The 17,197-nt window shown below is 39.3% G+C and overlaps 1 protein-coding gene across 1 annotated transcript in view; it reads left to right on the forward strand.

Moving 5' to 3' along the window:
- ALDH1A1 (aldehyde dehydrogenase 1 family member A1) overlaps window positions 1–17,197 on the forward strand; it is a 76,853-nt gene that overhangs the window by 20,049 nt on the left and 39,607 nt on the right. Inside the window, exons 3-9 of the mRNA XM_063455039.1 lie at window positions 820–960; window positions 2,494–2,623; window positions 3,481–3,542; window positions 10,666–10,794; window positions 11,472–11,585; window positions 11,997–12,099; window positions 12,333–12,517. Of these exons, the coding sequence (XP_063311109.1) occupies window positions 820–960; window positions 2,494–2,623; window positions 3,481–3,542; window positions 10,666–10,794; window positions 11,472–11,585; window positions 11,997–12,099; window positions 12,333–12,517 (864 nt within the window). The remainder of the gene's footprint in view (window positions 1–819; window positions 961–2,493; window positions 2,624–3,480; window positions 3,543–10,665; window positions 10,795–11,471; window positions 11,586–11,996; window positions 12,100–12,332; window positions 12,518–17,197) is intronic.

Genomic DNA, 17,197 nt, shown 5'->3' on the forward strand with positions numbered 1-17,197 from the left:
GCTAGACCAAGCATTGTTTTCCTTATATGAATTGTTACAAATTCCCCTTAGACTCGAATATTGAGGTAAATGAGTAAAGAGAGAAACGTTTTACACAAAATGTATTGGAAACAAAGCAAATAAAACAAAGTCAAAATATATAATCTAGTCTACTGTACAGATGTGTTTAGACTATATAAAGTCTTTTTCAAAGTGCGATATGATAAAGTGTGTATCGCACTTTACGGAAGGCTTTATATAGCCGAAACACATCAGTGCAGTAGACTAGATTATATATTTTGACTTTGTTTTATTTGCTTTGTTTCCAATACATTTTGTGTAAAACGTTTCTCTCTTTACTCATTTACCTCAATATTTGAGTCTAAGGGGAATTTGTAACAATTCATATAAGGAAAACAATGCTTGGTCTAGCAATCATCCATGTTTTATTTATTTTATTCAAGCTGCAAAATTTGGATATTCTCCTGCTATTCAACAATATCTGGATTTGCAATTCAGGCCCAAATTTGCTTTTCCAGATGGCTGAAATCTTGGTCGAATGCTTTAAATCTGGGCCCGGATTAAAAAAAAAAATAACTCAAAAACATATTTGCAAGCTGGAGTGTCCGGCACTGTATTTGAAGCATTCTTGTCCATATTTCAGCTGTGCAGCAGTGTTCGAGCAGGCTGAAATCTGGCCAAAATTCAGACCCAATCAGGATTTTGTAGTTTTAATGGCGTCACTTGGCTTGTTAACTTATAATAATCTTAACATTTTAGTTTTATTACAAAGTATTTTTTTCTATTTATAGTATAAATAACATATGTCACGGTTTGTAGGAAGATGTTGACAAAGCAGTAAAGGCTGCCAGAGAGGCATTCCAGCTGGGGTCCCCGTGGCGAAGAATGGATGCCTCAGAAAGGGGGAAACTCTTGAACAAATTGGCTGACCTCATGGAACGGGATATTTTAGTTCTAAGTGTAAGTGACAACTCCATAAGTTACAAAGTACACCTGAAGTCAATGGAATTTATTTTGCAAATGTTTATTATTGCTTATTTACTTACAAATAAATGTGGTAAAACTGTTCTGGCCTTCCAAAAAGGTAGATCCATTGCAAAAAGATGTCACAACCCCCAAACACACCGAAGAGTTGGAAATCATACACTTGACCCAATAAAATGTGTTGATTCCACAATACTTATAGTTACAAACCCACGTGCTGATATGCAGAGATACAGGAAACCTACAATAAAGGAACATAAACGAAACGCTGTATAAGTGAAAAACGTCCGATATAGCACCAGGTATTGCCGGTTGTCCATTGAGATATTACTTGATCCAAAATGCCTGGAGTTTGTTTTAATGCCCCCATTACTTCGTGGCTTTTGAGTGCAATTCATTACTCAATAATAGGTGTTTTTCACTATATAGTATAACACTGTTATACTATAAAGTTGCTGTTACTTTATTATATTTCCTGCATCTCTATATATCAGTATATAAAAAGGTAGAATGGTGATCACTATGTAATTTAGACCTGAACACACAATGTTGTCCTACCAGCTGTTATAAGACATTTTAAGTATCATCTACCCTTTAAATGTATATGTTGATGTAAACATTCTAGTAGGAGAACTATAAGGTTAAGGTTAACTTGCACTAACACTTTCTAGCTCAGAATAAAGAGAGCCATGCCTTGCAACCTCTTCAGTATAAATGGGGGTGAAGGTTTAGGGAAACGGTAAAGGAACACTATAGGGTCAGGAACACAAACATGCATTCCTGACCCTATAGTGTTAGAAACACCATCTTGCCCCCCTGGCCCTCCCTTGCACTCCTAAATATAGTAAAATCTTACTTTTATTCCAGTCAGTTACCGTTAGTGCTGACTCTGCCCCTGATAATGCTTGCTTTGCTGACATCATCATAAGTGGTGATCAGAACCAATCACAATTCTTTCCCATAGGAAACCATTGGATTGGCTGAGCTTGTCAAGAAGGCAGGTCAGGGGCAAAGCTAGCACAAGCCAAACACAGCACTGGCCAATTAGCATCTCCTCCTAGAGATGCATTGAATCAATGCATCCCAATGAGGAGAGTTCAGTGTCTCCTTGCAGAAGGTGGAGACCCTGTTTACTGCTAAAAGCCTGAAGGGACTGATTATACTCACCAGAACAAATACAATAAGCTGTAGTTGTTCTGGTAACTATAGTGTCCCTTTAGTGTATCTCATACACTACCAACCCACATTGTAAAGGATAGCACTGGAACAACAACTTTACTTCAATATTTGAAAAGTATTTTTAAATCTGCCCTTAACTTATACAGACATTAGCATATGGTAGCCTACAAATTTATTGGGTCTGCAGTCATGAAGAGCCTGAGAAAGATAACCAATCTGACCGAGGGGAGTATGCCATTATAACTCCTATTGCAAACCATACTAATAGCTATGGGATACATTTACTTGAGCCTACAGCTAATTTATGTTTTTCATATTTTTCTATTTCAGACTTTGGAATCTATTGATGGTGGAAAACCATTTGCTGCATCATATTTTGCTGATTTACCAGGAGCTATTAGATCATTGCGCTATTGTGCTGGCTGGGCCGATAAAAACACCGGTCAAACAATACCAATGGGTAAATAACTTTTACAGAACTTGATCTTATATTGTGTTTATTTTCTGAAAATGTAAAATGGTCAATAAAGACTTACAAGAAAGTTATCACACCTACATTAAACATATATGACATTTTAAGAATGTTCAAAGATATGTTCCTTAGAATGTAGTGTATGCTTCTTGGGCATAATATATGTTATTTAAAGGTTAAGACAAGGATTCCATTAGCTGAAGATATAACATGGTTCTTATTCACACAGTGAGGAGTGATTATTTATTATTCTGAAGAAGTATGATTGCATGCCCAATACAAGATGTCCGAAGATCCACATACTGCCTAACAGTTCTTAAATAAAGTCTCCAAGCAGCAAAACCACTGCCGCCCTCTGTAGTGCTTATTGTGCCAGGAGACCCGTGGCACACTCCAAGAGTGAATAGTTAAACCATTATAGAACATGGCACAGGCACACAAGGGAACCTAGCTAGGTTGTCAAGACAGTTCTAAAATAAGTTTACAGATACTCTAGGAGGGTACTTTGGCAGATGTGGCACCATAACAGCTACCTTGCCCTATAGTGGTTTGAACACATAATTTGATGTTTTCTCTTATTTTCTGAAAGCATTTGTGATACCTTTTTTTTAATCCTTCATAATTACAAGTATATTTCTTCAAAATGTCTTCAAAATATTTTTCATACAAATCAGTAGTTCCTGAAATCGTACTGGAACGTTAAAAAAAAGTATCTTCCAAGGATACAATTTCCCTATCACAAATGTGAATCTACAGAATTATTCAGTAGACACCAGCAATTATTTGTTCAAAGCAGATTTTTGTACTTCCTCAATTTAAAATATTTATACATTGCTTTCTTTTAGATGGAGACTTTTTCACTTTTACTAGACATGAACCTGTTGGAGTGTGTGGGCAAATAATCCCGGTAAGGCAACAAAATCATTTTCAGGGTTATTCACTAAAGTGAGAATTCCAGTTTAAGTCAAAGTGAATTTCAAATTTAATGCCAAAATAGCCATAACAGCCAAACTGGAAGGATCAAGAATATATATAATATAAACAGAAAATAGAAAAAATGTTTACACTCAACATGTGAAAACTATCAAAATCAATGTAGTTCATGTTCTAAGTCACAAATAGTATTTAAATAGTTGTTTATGTAAAGAAATGCCAGCCGTGATAATACACTTGCTATCTCTGAAATTATTAAATAGATTATATTAGCAAAGCCTTCAACCTTCATATGATGTTATAGTCATTTTATTCACACCTATGATGTTTTACATTTTTGTTAGAGAATTTAGGAAATTTTTCCATTGTCTTCAACAAAGGTGGCCTAAAAAAGCATTTTAGAAAAATAAACTAGTTCAAAAATAACAAAAAATGTTGATAAATAAAGATGAAATACTGTTTAGTACGACAAAACCACAATTATAAGTGATATAATAACCATAATAGTGCCATTTGTATGTTCATCCATAGTGTGTGTTTATTTCTAAACACGAAAATGTACAGATTATTTGTATACTCAAAAACATTGGGTTCTCCTAAAAACTTTTTACCAAAAAACTAATCCAGGTTATTCCATAGCATTACTGTCCTTCCAGATGATCTGTAACTATGTTTTTTTAACTATTTAAAGGGAAACTGTCATTACCCAGGATTTGTGAAAGGAGGTGTGAAAAATAAATGTAGACATCTCTTTATCCTATATTATCATTGTATTTTAATAGGTGCCTGTCAATCGTTGTTATAATTCCCAGATTTTACTATTAACATGACGTAAAGTCATGATTTTATTAAACACACAATAAGGCGAGTATTATGCATAACTCTTTCTTTATTTCTCTCAGCAACAAAGAGAGAGAAAAATATATATATCAAATTGAGAAAAAACTGCCTGGCAACACATGCAACCAATCACAGTGTAAATATAGTGTCCATGTAAGGCAAGTGTATCCCAAGATCCCTCTCTTTCTTGCGACAACCGAAGACCATGTAGTAACGAGAAATTTTTCAACACTGTATACAACAGGGACCCAGACATAACCGGTAACTTCAAGATAAAATGGGAAGAGAAAAAATATGGTAATATCCAAAATCCAAACTTGAATTTCAAGATTTGTCAGTACTGTTAAATATATAAACAGATCATCATGAATACGTATCATAAAAACTAAATCACAAACAACCATGACCAAACCATAAGCTCATGAATAGTACTCACCAAAAAACAGAACACTCACCGTACTGACCAAGACGATGCCAGACCCCAGGATGGTTGGGAATAATACTCGCCTCCGTGTCTTTAATAAAATCATGACTTTACGTCATGTTAATAGTCAAATCTGGGAGTTTAAAGCTAAGCTACCACCTGAGATGTAAATGGGTAATTGGTCGGAAGTAAAAGTCATGGAAAGTAGATTCCCGCAACAATTCTGCGGCCTGTAGAATATCCTCCAGATGACAACCAACAGCAGAAGCCTTAGGTGCCATTGCTTCATGCACCGACTGGGGCCCTAAAATTGATATATTGATGCTCATTAAGGACAACAGTAAACTAATCCAATGCGCCAAGTGAGAGTCGATGCTGGTAGATGATGAGCCTGGAAACAAACCAACAACGAGTGCAGTTCAGGAGAACGAAGTGAGCATGTGGAATCCATATACGATTTTAAACATCCCACCGGGCACAAAGCCAGGACCTCCTGGAAATCTACAATAAAACATATTGTTAGTGGCCGATTCGTCCTTTAGGAGATAATGAAAGAAATACCTTCCGAGGTAAACGCAATTCAAGGACACACCACCAGAGGCAGGAGGTCTCGCTCTACCAAGCCAAGCACATTCCCATCCGGATCCAGAAGGAGGGTCGGGGAAGTCGGATTCAGGCGTGGACAATCCATCAACACCTCCATCACTCAAGGGAACCACGGTTGAGACTTCCATATAGGATGACCATCACCAGTGTATAGCCCTGCCTGAGCAACTTCGACAGCATGAGAGAAATCATGTGAACAGAGAGAAGGCAAAGTGTTGCGTGCCCGGTCATACCTGAAGGAGGGTGTCTGTCACGAAAGCCACTGGGTCCGGCCCCCAACCGTAGAATCGGATCAACTGGGCGTGCAGTCTGGATGCAAACAGATCCACATCTTGAACTGACTCAAACATGGCTCTGCCGTACCACACCCCTATGTGAGCGAGTCACCAAACCAATTCGTTCCTAGTCCAACATCTATCTCGCCGCATAAGAGTGCACGGACCTGAGCTAACAGCACTACTGATGATGGCCAAAATTGCTTGAAATTAAGCTATGAGTAGGCTGAAAACCCTCGCTAATTGTCCAATTGACAGCTCCAAAGCTCCAAGAGATTCCACTTGATCCCCCATGATATGGTCCTCTTTATGGATTCCGGGAGATTCCGGAACTGATGGATGAAATCCCCTGAGAAGTCCAAAATTCCATGGACAGCGCAGATGACATTACGGGTTTCAATTAAATTGGTCATCCATGTCAAGCATACGTGAAGTTGTGCCTGTGACTGGAAGCTGAGCAGGATATCGGCCAAATAATAATCATCGAACACCCCTTGTGCGGAGGAATGACACCATCAGCTCCATGACACCAATGAGCACAAGCGAGATTGAACGTTAGACATGTAGACTGCCATCGCCTTCCTCACCATGTAAAAATGGAAAAGGTCGGGGCGGAGCCTGGCTATGAAACTGTACAGACGTGTGCTGCAAGAGCTCCTGTGGCTGGCACACCACAAACTCGACAAATATTAAAGCCAAATACCTACCGGGCTACAAAGCAACACCAAACTTTGTTCCTGACATGTCGGCGGTTCCGGGGATACCTTTTGCAGGACTCTCCACCACTGGCAAACCTACCTTGAGGCTTTGTGGCCTACCAGTGACCGGATCGAGGAGAGACGGCCGCTCTCCTACGGCGTCCACTGGCGGTAAAAAACAACTACGGCTGTCCCCCACCCCCCTCCCCCTATGGACCGGTGGGGGTTATCCCGGTCCTCCCAAGCAAGCATGACAAAAGCGGGCGACCAGAGCCTGCCACAGGCTACCATCAACCACGAGACCCATGGGAGCCCAAAATGGCGGACGAATGCAGCTCACTCACCACAAATTACTCCCTGGAAGGGACACTCCAACGTCTATACGAGTTGTTTGCCCGATTCTGGGCCAAAATGGAAGAGCGGATGACAAACACACAGCGAATGCCTCAAAGAGGTGCCGGCGGGGAGCTGACCGGGGAATGGTTGGCCCACCAGGGGGAGCAGAACACACTTGGCACGCAGCCAAACCTAAGCCCACCTCGCACAGACCGAAGGCCTCGAGGGTTTCCACCTCGCAGCGTTCCCCACGAGGACGGAGAATAATCCACCATAGGCGGCGACCAAGCATCAAGACCCTCCATCTCCCACGTGGCAAACAGGACTTAGACTCCTCATGCCCCCGGGCTCAAGGCTCAGGGATACTGGTCCTCAAACCGGCCCGAGGCCGAAAAAGTGAAGAATGCTGCCCCCAACGCTCTGCAACCCTGGGAACGTCATCAGCCCTCGGTGAGCACATACCCCTCCTGCACATGCCTGCACCCAACCTGATCACCACGGGCATAGGCTGAGAGGACTGTTTTCACCCGGTCCGAGCCTGCATCCAGGCTAATCACTAATATTTTGCTTTTTAGTGTATTATGGACGCCCTGATAATAACATGTTTTCAATGTTACTTTTACCATAAAAGCATTAGTATTTTGTTGTTAAAATGCAATCTATAAATTGTGCAGACAATCAGACATATAATGCACACTACTAGTTGATAATCTCTGCTATCGCATAATCCTATATTTGTTATATTGGAAAGCAAGTCTCACAACTCCGACCGGGTGACCTGCACCCAGAATCATAGCCAAGCTATGTGCACAGACACCCCACTCAACTGACAAGCTACATACCCTTAAAGGCTCAGAGTTGCACCAGAATTCACAAGCCCACCATAAGCACACATAGTGCATACACCGGACCCCACTTTCGACAAACTATATGTACCGACCTACATGCACTAACCTACCCAAGACTTTACCAAGGTCATAGCCTGCTATTTTCCCATACTCGATCACTCAGTGTCAAACTACACAGTAAGGAGTTGTTAAACCTCACGCATTCATAGTCACTGACACATCTTGTTTCAACATGTACGTTACTTTTAATTTTCTAAAAAAAAAATGTGCACAGTATTGCTTATGCCATGTTGCCAATTGTTAATATAGGGTTTCACATCGCTGTTGTGGCGTAACGGACCTAACTGTTAATTCTTTCACGAATAAAATAAAGAATTAAAAAAATAAAAAAAAATATATGGAAAAGGTCACTGCACTCCATAGCGGTGGGAACCATGACATACTCTTCACTCACTCTGGCTTGACCAACCATTCCGAAGGATGGAGAAGGTCATCCAGACAATGAATGCCCCACATTCAAAATGTTGATACTACAGGAAAGACATGGAGAGGACGAGAAAAGATTGCCCATGAAACCCTGGCATGAGTATGGCAGTTCTCAGATCTATTGCGGCCAGCTCTTGAATTTTCGAGGAGATCAACATGTCCAGTCCCGCTGACAGGGACAGTTCTCGTGGAAGAGAGGATTAAACGGGTAGGGATAATAAATGAAGGTGACAACCTCGAACCATAGGAGGACCGAAGCGTTCTGCCCACCCGTGGTAGAACCGAACCCACTAGCCCCCCAATCTGTACCTGAGAAAGAGGGGGAAAAATGGGTAGTCACCATAAGGGCGTCTGCCCGACATGGAACCTCGAGGCAAAACAGGAGTTCCAGGGTCTACACCCAGATAGAAAAAAAGGCAGCCGGCCTGACCACACGGAATTCTCTGTGCAGGAAAAAGGAACCACGGTTGGCCACGAATGAGCCCCTGAAGGCAAGGCCAGGTGGACGGCTCCTGCTTCTCCCGGCCCCACCAAAAAACCCTTTGGGGAAAAAGAAAAACACCCGCTATGTATTCGCCCGGGCCCTATTGATGATAGTAAAAGTCCTGCCACGCATGCCCAGGTCCTTGAAAACCTGTCCCCAACAGCATGTTGTCAGCAGCAGGACCGGGTTCCGATCTAGCTAAACTAGCTAACATAGGGTCTATTTCACGCAATACCGCCTTGCAGTATGCGGCAGACATGGCCGTAATTTCAGTGCCGAAAAGGCAAATAGTCCACTAGACCCACCCAATGGCCACATCGTCTAATTTGGACTCAACCGCCTTAGCGGAATCTAGGACCTCACAACCTAGGAAAAAAGGGGTCCAGTATAGTCCAGGTATTACCTTGACAGTTCTTAAACTAGCCCCTGCTAGGGCTTCCGGCCTGACTTACGATGAAATTGGGCTACATGATGATCCACGTCAGGGATTAACAGACAGATCCAGGGACTGAAGGTCTAGGGCACTCTGGGTGCAACACTGTGCGCCTCCCTTGAAAGGGGAGTGCGCATACGATGTGTCAACTACTGGGCAATATATCCAGGGGGCCCCCATTCAGCTGACCGGGTTGGCATAGAGCAACTGGATCAAACAGGGAAAACACCCTGCGGATCCAACAGCACTACGCTCCCTGACAGACAGCCAAGAGAAACCAACCTGGGTAGACAAGTCAGCCCCAGAAGGTAATTGCAATCCTCTGTGTCATCCTCATCATAAGAGGCAAAATCAGGGGCATCCAAGTCACCCTCCACACTACCGTGGAACCGACCTTTCCTCACGGGACCTAGCCTGTATACATAATCTAGCCATTTTTTCCCAGCCAGGGGCAATTTTGAGTGGTTGGAACACGCCATCTGTGACTGCCTTCAGCGTTTCCATCATGGCAGGCAGAACCTACATCGAGGAATGGGAGGTGAGATGATTCGCCTTCGCCATAGCCTTAAGGGCCGTAGGTGTGGCAGGGGCAGAGGAAGGTCCAGCACCCAGGAGAGCAGAGGTAGCCACAGAGAGCAGCAAAAATGTGGGGGGGGGGCTGAGCGTCTGGGAAGGCGATGGCGACACCGCTCTCGTGGCAGAGGCACCTCAGACAAAGTGAATCATGGTGGAATCCAGCATGACCTAGAACCCTTTAGAGGCCAAGTCTAGATTGACTAACAGCACAAACAAAATAAATAATACATAAACAGTACAAAAAAAAACAAATAAATCATACATAAACAGCACAAATAATATTATTATTATTATTAATAATAATATAAGTAATTAGTACACAACAGATAAATAAAAATAATATAAATAAACAAATACAGCAAAACACAAAGAAACAAAGACATCAAACACACACAGAGCACTGCAAAATACTTAGCTAGTCTGAGGGAGCAGCAAAGAAAGAGGGGGATCTTGGGATACACTTGCCTTATAGGGACACTATATCTACACTGTGATTGGTTGCATGTGTTGCTAGGCAGTTTTTTTTTTATTTTTTAAATCTCTGTCCTTTGCACCTGGCAGTCGGCATAGGGAGAGTATTAGAAATGAAACTAGTTTTCTATCTCTCTTCTTCGTTTAAAATGTTTGCATGGTGCTGTCTTGTTTGACCTGCATTGTCATATAATTTGCTTAATCTTTTATATGATTTTTTTTTTTTTTTTTTTTTTTAAGGAGCATCTAATGAAAGAATGGTTAACATAAATGATAACTAATGTCAGTGTTTTATTCAATGTTGCAAATTCCAAATAAACTATAGTTCCCGTTTAACTAACAAACGTTTTTCAGCCCTGCATTGCATTTGCAGTGTACTCTGTATGCTGAAATATGAATACCAGTGTTCGGAAAACAGTGGTTGTCTTAGAGGTTTACTTATTTATCGATAACAAAACAATTACAAAACTCAATTTGTTCATTTATGGAACAAAATAAATATTTTTGAATGTTTCAAATATTTTGGCTTGATGAGGCTGGTTTTAAACTGCATTGCTAAGATCTAGAAAATCAAACAAGTTGTAAAGATAAACTGCTTTTATATATTTATTTTTTTTCAGTGGAATTTTCCACTGGTAATGTTTGCATGGAAAATCGCTCCTGCTCTCTGCTGTGGCAACACCATTGTAATCAAGCCAGCCGAGCAAACACCACTAACAGGACTGTATATGGGATCACTAATAAAAGAGGTGAGTGAGGGTCAGAAAAATCAGCTCCAGGAATTGTTGAATAAGCATCAAATCTGAACTTACAAAAACACTTTTGATTCCCCTTTTTCACGTGTTCCTCTATTGTATTAACAAAAGGATGTCTTTTTGAAGCAAATATCGTAAGCAAAGAGCTAACGGAAGCAAAAAAAAAAGTATCAAAATAAGATGGTAGTTGATTAAAAATATAACTGAAAACCAACGTTTAATTATTCATGGTTAAATGATTTATTTACAAACTGGCAAGCATGTTAGGATCTATAGTGGGCACGATACCATTATGGATTTACAACCGTAAAAGTACTGTTACCTCCAAAACAAAACTGTACACCGTACTTAATCACTGTAGTAACTGCATACACTTACATAACTTATTGGAAAAAAAGCTCTTTCCCACATTTATAGATTGTTTTCAATTCTGCATTCTCTAAAACAGACAGTCAGTGAAACATGAATGAAGCAATGTGATTTGCCTCAACAGTCATTCAATTATAAATTGTAGTTGCTTTCTTTGATTGAAGGTATATATTTTCAACAACTTTAGATGAGTGGCAGGTCTAAGATTTGCTGGAAGATTATCCCATGTGTCTTAACCTATTGGGCGGATGAATAAGAAAATGAACACAAACAGTAACTCTGTGTTGTTAATATATTTTTAGGCAGGGTTTCCTCCAGGAGTAGTGAATATCGTTCCAGGTTATGGACCAACAGCAGGATCAGCCATTTCTCATCATATGGACATTGATAAAGTTGCTTTTACTGGCTCCACAGAGGTAATGCATTATTAGTATAAGATGTTTGATGTCACTAAATTAATTTCAACATGCCTGAGATATGTATCAAATAAGAAACTCCATGATGGATGTTTTACCCCTTGTAATCTATCTAATAATAATAATATGTGTATGTGTGTGTGTGTATATATATATAATGCCAAAATACCAGGGTATTGCAGTATGCAATGATACTTTTTTTAATGGACTAACATAATATATCAAAGAGACAAGGTTTCAAATTTTTCCTCTAATAATAATGAATGAATAAATAAATAATGAATTTGAATATCCAAATATTTCTTTGAAAATCTGAATTTCTCAAACAATTTATCAAATGCACTTTTATTTGTAACTAAACATCATTTAAAAAAAAAATGTTTTGTTTTTTTTTTCTTTTCAATCTTCTAGGTTGGGAAGCTGATTAAACAAGCAGCTGGAAAGACTAATCTTAAAAGAGTTACTCTGGAACTTGGTGGAAAAAGTCCAAACATCATTTTTGCAGATGCTGAATGTTAGTAAAACGTTGTCTAGCAATAAATTATTTTTGTGATTATAATAGCATTTTGCAATGCTATCAGTTGCTAACATATACGCTTGTAAAACTACATTGTGGGATGCAGAGTCTCTTATAGGAGTAATAAGGAGCTGATGCGTAAAGTAATACTACTATAATACTATGAGATGACTGCATTTGATATGTTTAACTACAATGAACATGTAGTAAATTTTGTATTTGTTTCCCAGTGAACTGTGCAGTTGAGGTTGCCCACCAGGGCCTGTTCTATCATCAAGGACAATGCTGTATTGCTGGATCACGGATATTTGTGGAAGAACCCATATATGATGAGTTTGTACGCAGGAGTGTTGAGAGAGCCAAGAAAAGGATTCTAGGAGACACTCTTTCTCTTGGAGTAGATCAAGGTCCACAGGTGGGATATTCTTGATAGAAACATAGAAACATAGAAACATAGAATGTGACGGCAGATAAGAACCATTCGGCCCATCTAGTCTGCCCAGTTTTCTAAATACTTTCATTAGTCCCTGGCATTATCTTATAGTTAGGATAGCCTTATGCCTATCCCACGCATGCTTAAACTCCTTTACTGTGTTAACCTCTACCACTTCAGCTGGAAGGCTATTCCATGCATCCACTACCCTCTCAGTAAAGTAATACTTCCTGATATTATTTTTAAACCTTTGTCCTTCTAATTTTAGACTATGTCCTCTGGTTGTGGTAGTTTTTCTTCTTTTAAATATAGTCTCCTCCTTTACTGTGTTGATTCCCTTTATGTATTTAAATGTTTCTATCATATCCCCCCTGTCTCGTCTTTCCACCAAGCTATACATGTTAAGATCCTTTAACCTTTCCTGGTAAGTTTTATCCTGCAATCCATGAACCAGTTTAGTAGCCCTTCTTTGAACTCTCTCTAAGGTATCAATATCCTTCTGAAGATATGGTCTCCAGTACTGTGTACAGTACTCCAAGCGAGGTCTCACCAGTGTTCTGTACAATGGCATGAGCACTTCCCTCTTTCTACTGCTAATACCTCTCCCTATACAACCAAGCACTCTGCTAGCATTTCCTGCTGCTCTATTACATTGTCTGCCTACCTTTAAGTCCTCAGAAATAATCACCCCTAAATCCCTTTCCTCAGATGTTGAGGTTAGGACTCTATCAAATATTCTGTACTCTGCCCTTGGGTTTTTACGTCCAAGATGCATTATCTTGCACTTATCCACATTAAATGTCAGTTGCCACAACTCTGACCATTTTTCTAGTTTACCTAAATCATTTGCCATTTGGCTTATCCCTCCTGGAACATCAACCCTGTTACATATCTTAGTATCATCCGCAAAAAGACACACCTTACCATCAAGACCTTCTGCAATATCACTAATAAAAATATTAAAGAGAATGGGTCCAAGTACAGATCCCTGAGGTACCCCACTGGTGACAAGCCCAAGCTTCGAATATACTCCATTGACTACAACCCTCTGTTGCCTGTCACTCAGCCACTGCCTTACCCATTCAACAATATTGGAATCCAAACTCAAAGATTGCAGTTTATTGATAAGCCTTCTATGTGCAACAGTGTCAAAAGCCTTACTGAAATCTAGGTAAGCAATGTCTACTGCACCACCCTGATCTATAATTTTAGTTACCCAATCAAAAAAATCAATAAGATTAGTTTGGCATGATCTCCCTGAAGTAAACCCATGTTGTCTCTGATCTTGAAATCCATGTGTTTTTAGATGTTCAACAATCCTATCCTTTAACATGGTTTCCATCACTTTCCCCACTACTGAAGTAAGGCTTACTGGCCTATAGTTGCCCGACTCCTCCCTATTACCTTTCTTGTGAATGGGCACAACATTCGCTAACTTCCAATCTTCTGGGACTACTCCTGTTAACAATGATTGGTTAAATAAATCTGTTAATGGTTTTGCTAGTACACCACTAAGCTCTTTTAATAGCTTTGGGTGTATTCCATCAGGTCCCATTGACTTATTTGTCTTTACTTTTGACAGTTGAAATAGAACCTCTTCCTCTGTAAACTCACGTGTAATAAATGACTCATTTATCCTTTTTTTTAACAGAGGTCCCTTTCCTTCATTTTCAGCTGTAAATACCGAACAAAAATATTCATTGAGGCAGTCAGCTAGACCTTTATCCTCATCTACATACCTTCCTTCTTTTGTTTTTAATCTAACTAATCCTTGTTTTACTTTTCTTTTCTCATTTATGTATCTAAAAAAAGTTTTGCCCCCCTTTTTTACTGACTGTGCTATTTTCTCTTCTGTGTGTGATTTGGAAGCTCTTATAACTTGCTTAGCCTCTTTCTGCCTAATCTTATAGGTCGTTCTGTCTTCCTCACTCTGGGTTTTTTTATAATTACTAAATGCTAACTTTTTGTTTTTTACTATTTTGGCCACATCTGCGGAGTACCACAGTGGTTTCTTGAATTTTTTGCTTTTACTGACAAGCCTAATGCAATTTTCTGTTGCCTTCAGTAGTGCAGCTTTTAAATAATCCCATTTATTTTGGACTCCATTTAAATTGCTCCAGTCTGATAATGACTCCTTTACACATATTCTAATTTTAGAAAAGTCTGTTTTTCTAAAGTCTAAAACTTTTGTTTTTGTGTGGTGTGACTCAGTCACTGTTCTTATATTAAACCACACTGACTGATGATCACTGGATCCTAAACTTTCACCTACAGTAATATCTGATACCAAATCTCCATTTGTTAACACTAAATCTAGTATGGCCTCTTTACGAGTTGGCTCCTCAACGACTTGTTTTAGAGACAATCCCAGTAGGGAGTTTAGAATATGTGTGCTTCTGGCACAAGTAGCTATTTTTGTTTTCCAATTCACATCAGGAAGATTAAAGTCACCCATGGTGATAACTTCCCCCTTCATTGTCATTTTAGCTATTTCTTCAACTAGTAGATTATCTAACTCTTCAATTTGTCCTGGGGGCCTATAAATCACACCTACACGAACTACTGTGTGATTACCAAATTCTAACGTAACCCAAATGGACTCTATGTTCGTCTCACTAACCTTTATTAGGCTAGATTTTATGCTATCCTTCACATACAGGGCCACCCCTCCCTCTTTCTTGCCTTCCCTGTCTTTTCTATATAAAGAGTACCCTGGTATTGCTATGTCCCAGTCATTTTTTTCATTATACCATGTCTCAGTAACAGCGACTAAATCTACACTATCAGTTGCCATTATTGCCACAAGTTCCAGGTATCTTATTCCCTAAACTGCGAGCATTTGTAGACATGACTCTAAGCTTATCATTTTTTAACACACTTGCTACAGGCACCTTCTGTCCTTGTTTTGGGGGACAATTGGATTGATGTTTTATCACCCTTTTGCCCCCCCATCCTAGTTTAAATACATATTAGCAAAACCTCTGAACTGCTCACTGAGAACATTTGTTCCCTTTTGAGAAAGATGCAAACCATCTTTTTTGTACAGTTTATTTCCATTCCAAACAGAGCTACCATGAGCAATAAAGCCAAATCCTTGCTCCCGACACCATTCACCAAGCCACAAGTTAAAGTCCCTAATACGCATCCGCCTGTCATTCTGAGTGTTATGCACAGGCAGAACTTCAGAGAATGACAGTGTGGAAGCAACCTGCCGTATATCATTGGCAAAAACACTAAAAACTTCCTTAACCTCTGAAACCTCATTGCAAGCCAAGTCATTTGTCCCTAAATGGACAAGTACATCCAATTCCCCTTCCTGCTTTGCTTGCTTAACAATATTACCGATACGTCTCCTGCTATCTGATATCTGCATTCTGATACCTGATATCTGCATTCTGATACCTGATATCTGCATTCTACACAATACCTGATATCTGCATTCTACACAAGTTAGAATAAATGTAGAAATAATATGTACATCAGTGCCAGGCTAGAGTAAAAAATAAACAACCAAAAAAGATGTGCTGTGTCTTTAAGACCATTAAATCCACAATCTCAATAAATGTAAAAATGCCAATAATTGTTATTGCTTGTGCCCATATTTGCTTTGACTGTACTATTTCATTTGTCCTTCCAACATTATTATATATTAACTTATCACATGCATGAATAATATCCAAATAGTCAGGCTTTGTAAATAATTAGAAAGGGCTGTGTCATTGCTTTAAAAAACAATATATTGGCATAAACTGTCAGAAAGAGTGTATGTCAGATTTCAAATAAATAAAATGTCGAAAAATAGTAAGCAGAGATGACTTTTTAATTTGTTTATTTTTTGAATGTTTTCACGTTCAAACAATAACGTCATGAACCATCTACTATTCTGACTTCAGTTTCAGTGTAACGCTAGCTTTATATCCTGGTGTATACCTTAATGAAAGAGTACAGTGCACAATCAGCCAAAAGGTATTATAATTATACATGCGAGTCAAAGCTGCAGTTAGGAGCTATGTGAATTTGCCAGGTTCCCAGGCTTCCTATGCTTAGGGATCAAAACGTACAAGGAAATAACTATTCTGTCCTGGCCGGATGCCAAGGTGTTGTGTTCAGTCCTTGGCTTGGCCACATAATTAAACATATTGCTTGAACTGTTACCAAATTGAATTCTGATGTGTACATCTTTCTGCAAATACGATAAGAATTGTGTATCTGTATAAAGAGATTATATGGTAGAACATTGAGCTTGTTTATGCATTTTTAACAAGTAGTGTGGGTTGTGCAATATAAATGTACTTTTTGGACAACTTTCCTAGCCAGGCTTTCCTATCAGTTTCCATAAAAAAGATCTAAAGCTGAAAATCCTCTTTGAATTTTCTACTGATAAAATAAGCCCTTTAGTGCTCAGTGGCATAAAGCTTATTTTTTTTTTTTTTTTATAATAAAAAGCTCTGCTTTTTTTACTTTCTTTTCTACACTTAATCTTTTTTATTTTTGTAATCTAAGCATAAAATTTGGGATCAGGTTGGAACATTTGCTATTTTTTGATGGAAAGATTGTACAAGCCACAATTTGGAGAGAAGTGTGCGTAGAATAAAAATGTGTAACTCCTTCACTACCAAGTTACTTTCAATAAAAATGAAACTGGTGAACATTTCTTTGAAA

The sequence above is a fragment of the Pelobates fuscus genome, chromosome 5 (genome assembly GCF_036172605.1).
Source record: "Pelobates fuscus isolate aPelFus1 chromosome 5, aPelFus1.pri, whole genome shotgun sequence".
In the NCBI taxonomy this organism is placed as follows: Eukaryota; Metazoa; Chordata; class Amphibia; order Anura; family Pelobatidae; genus Pelobates; species Pelobates fuscus.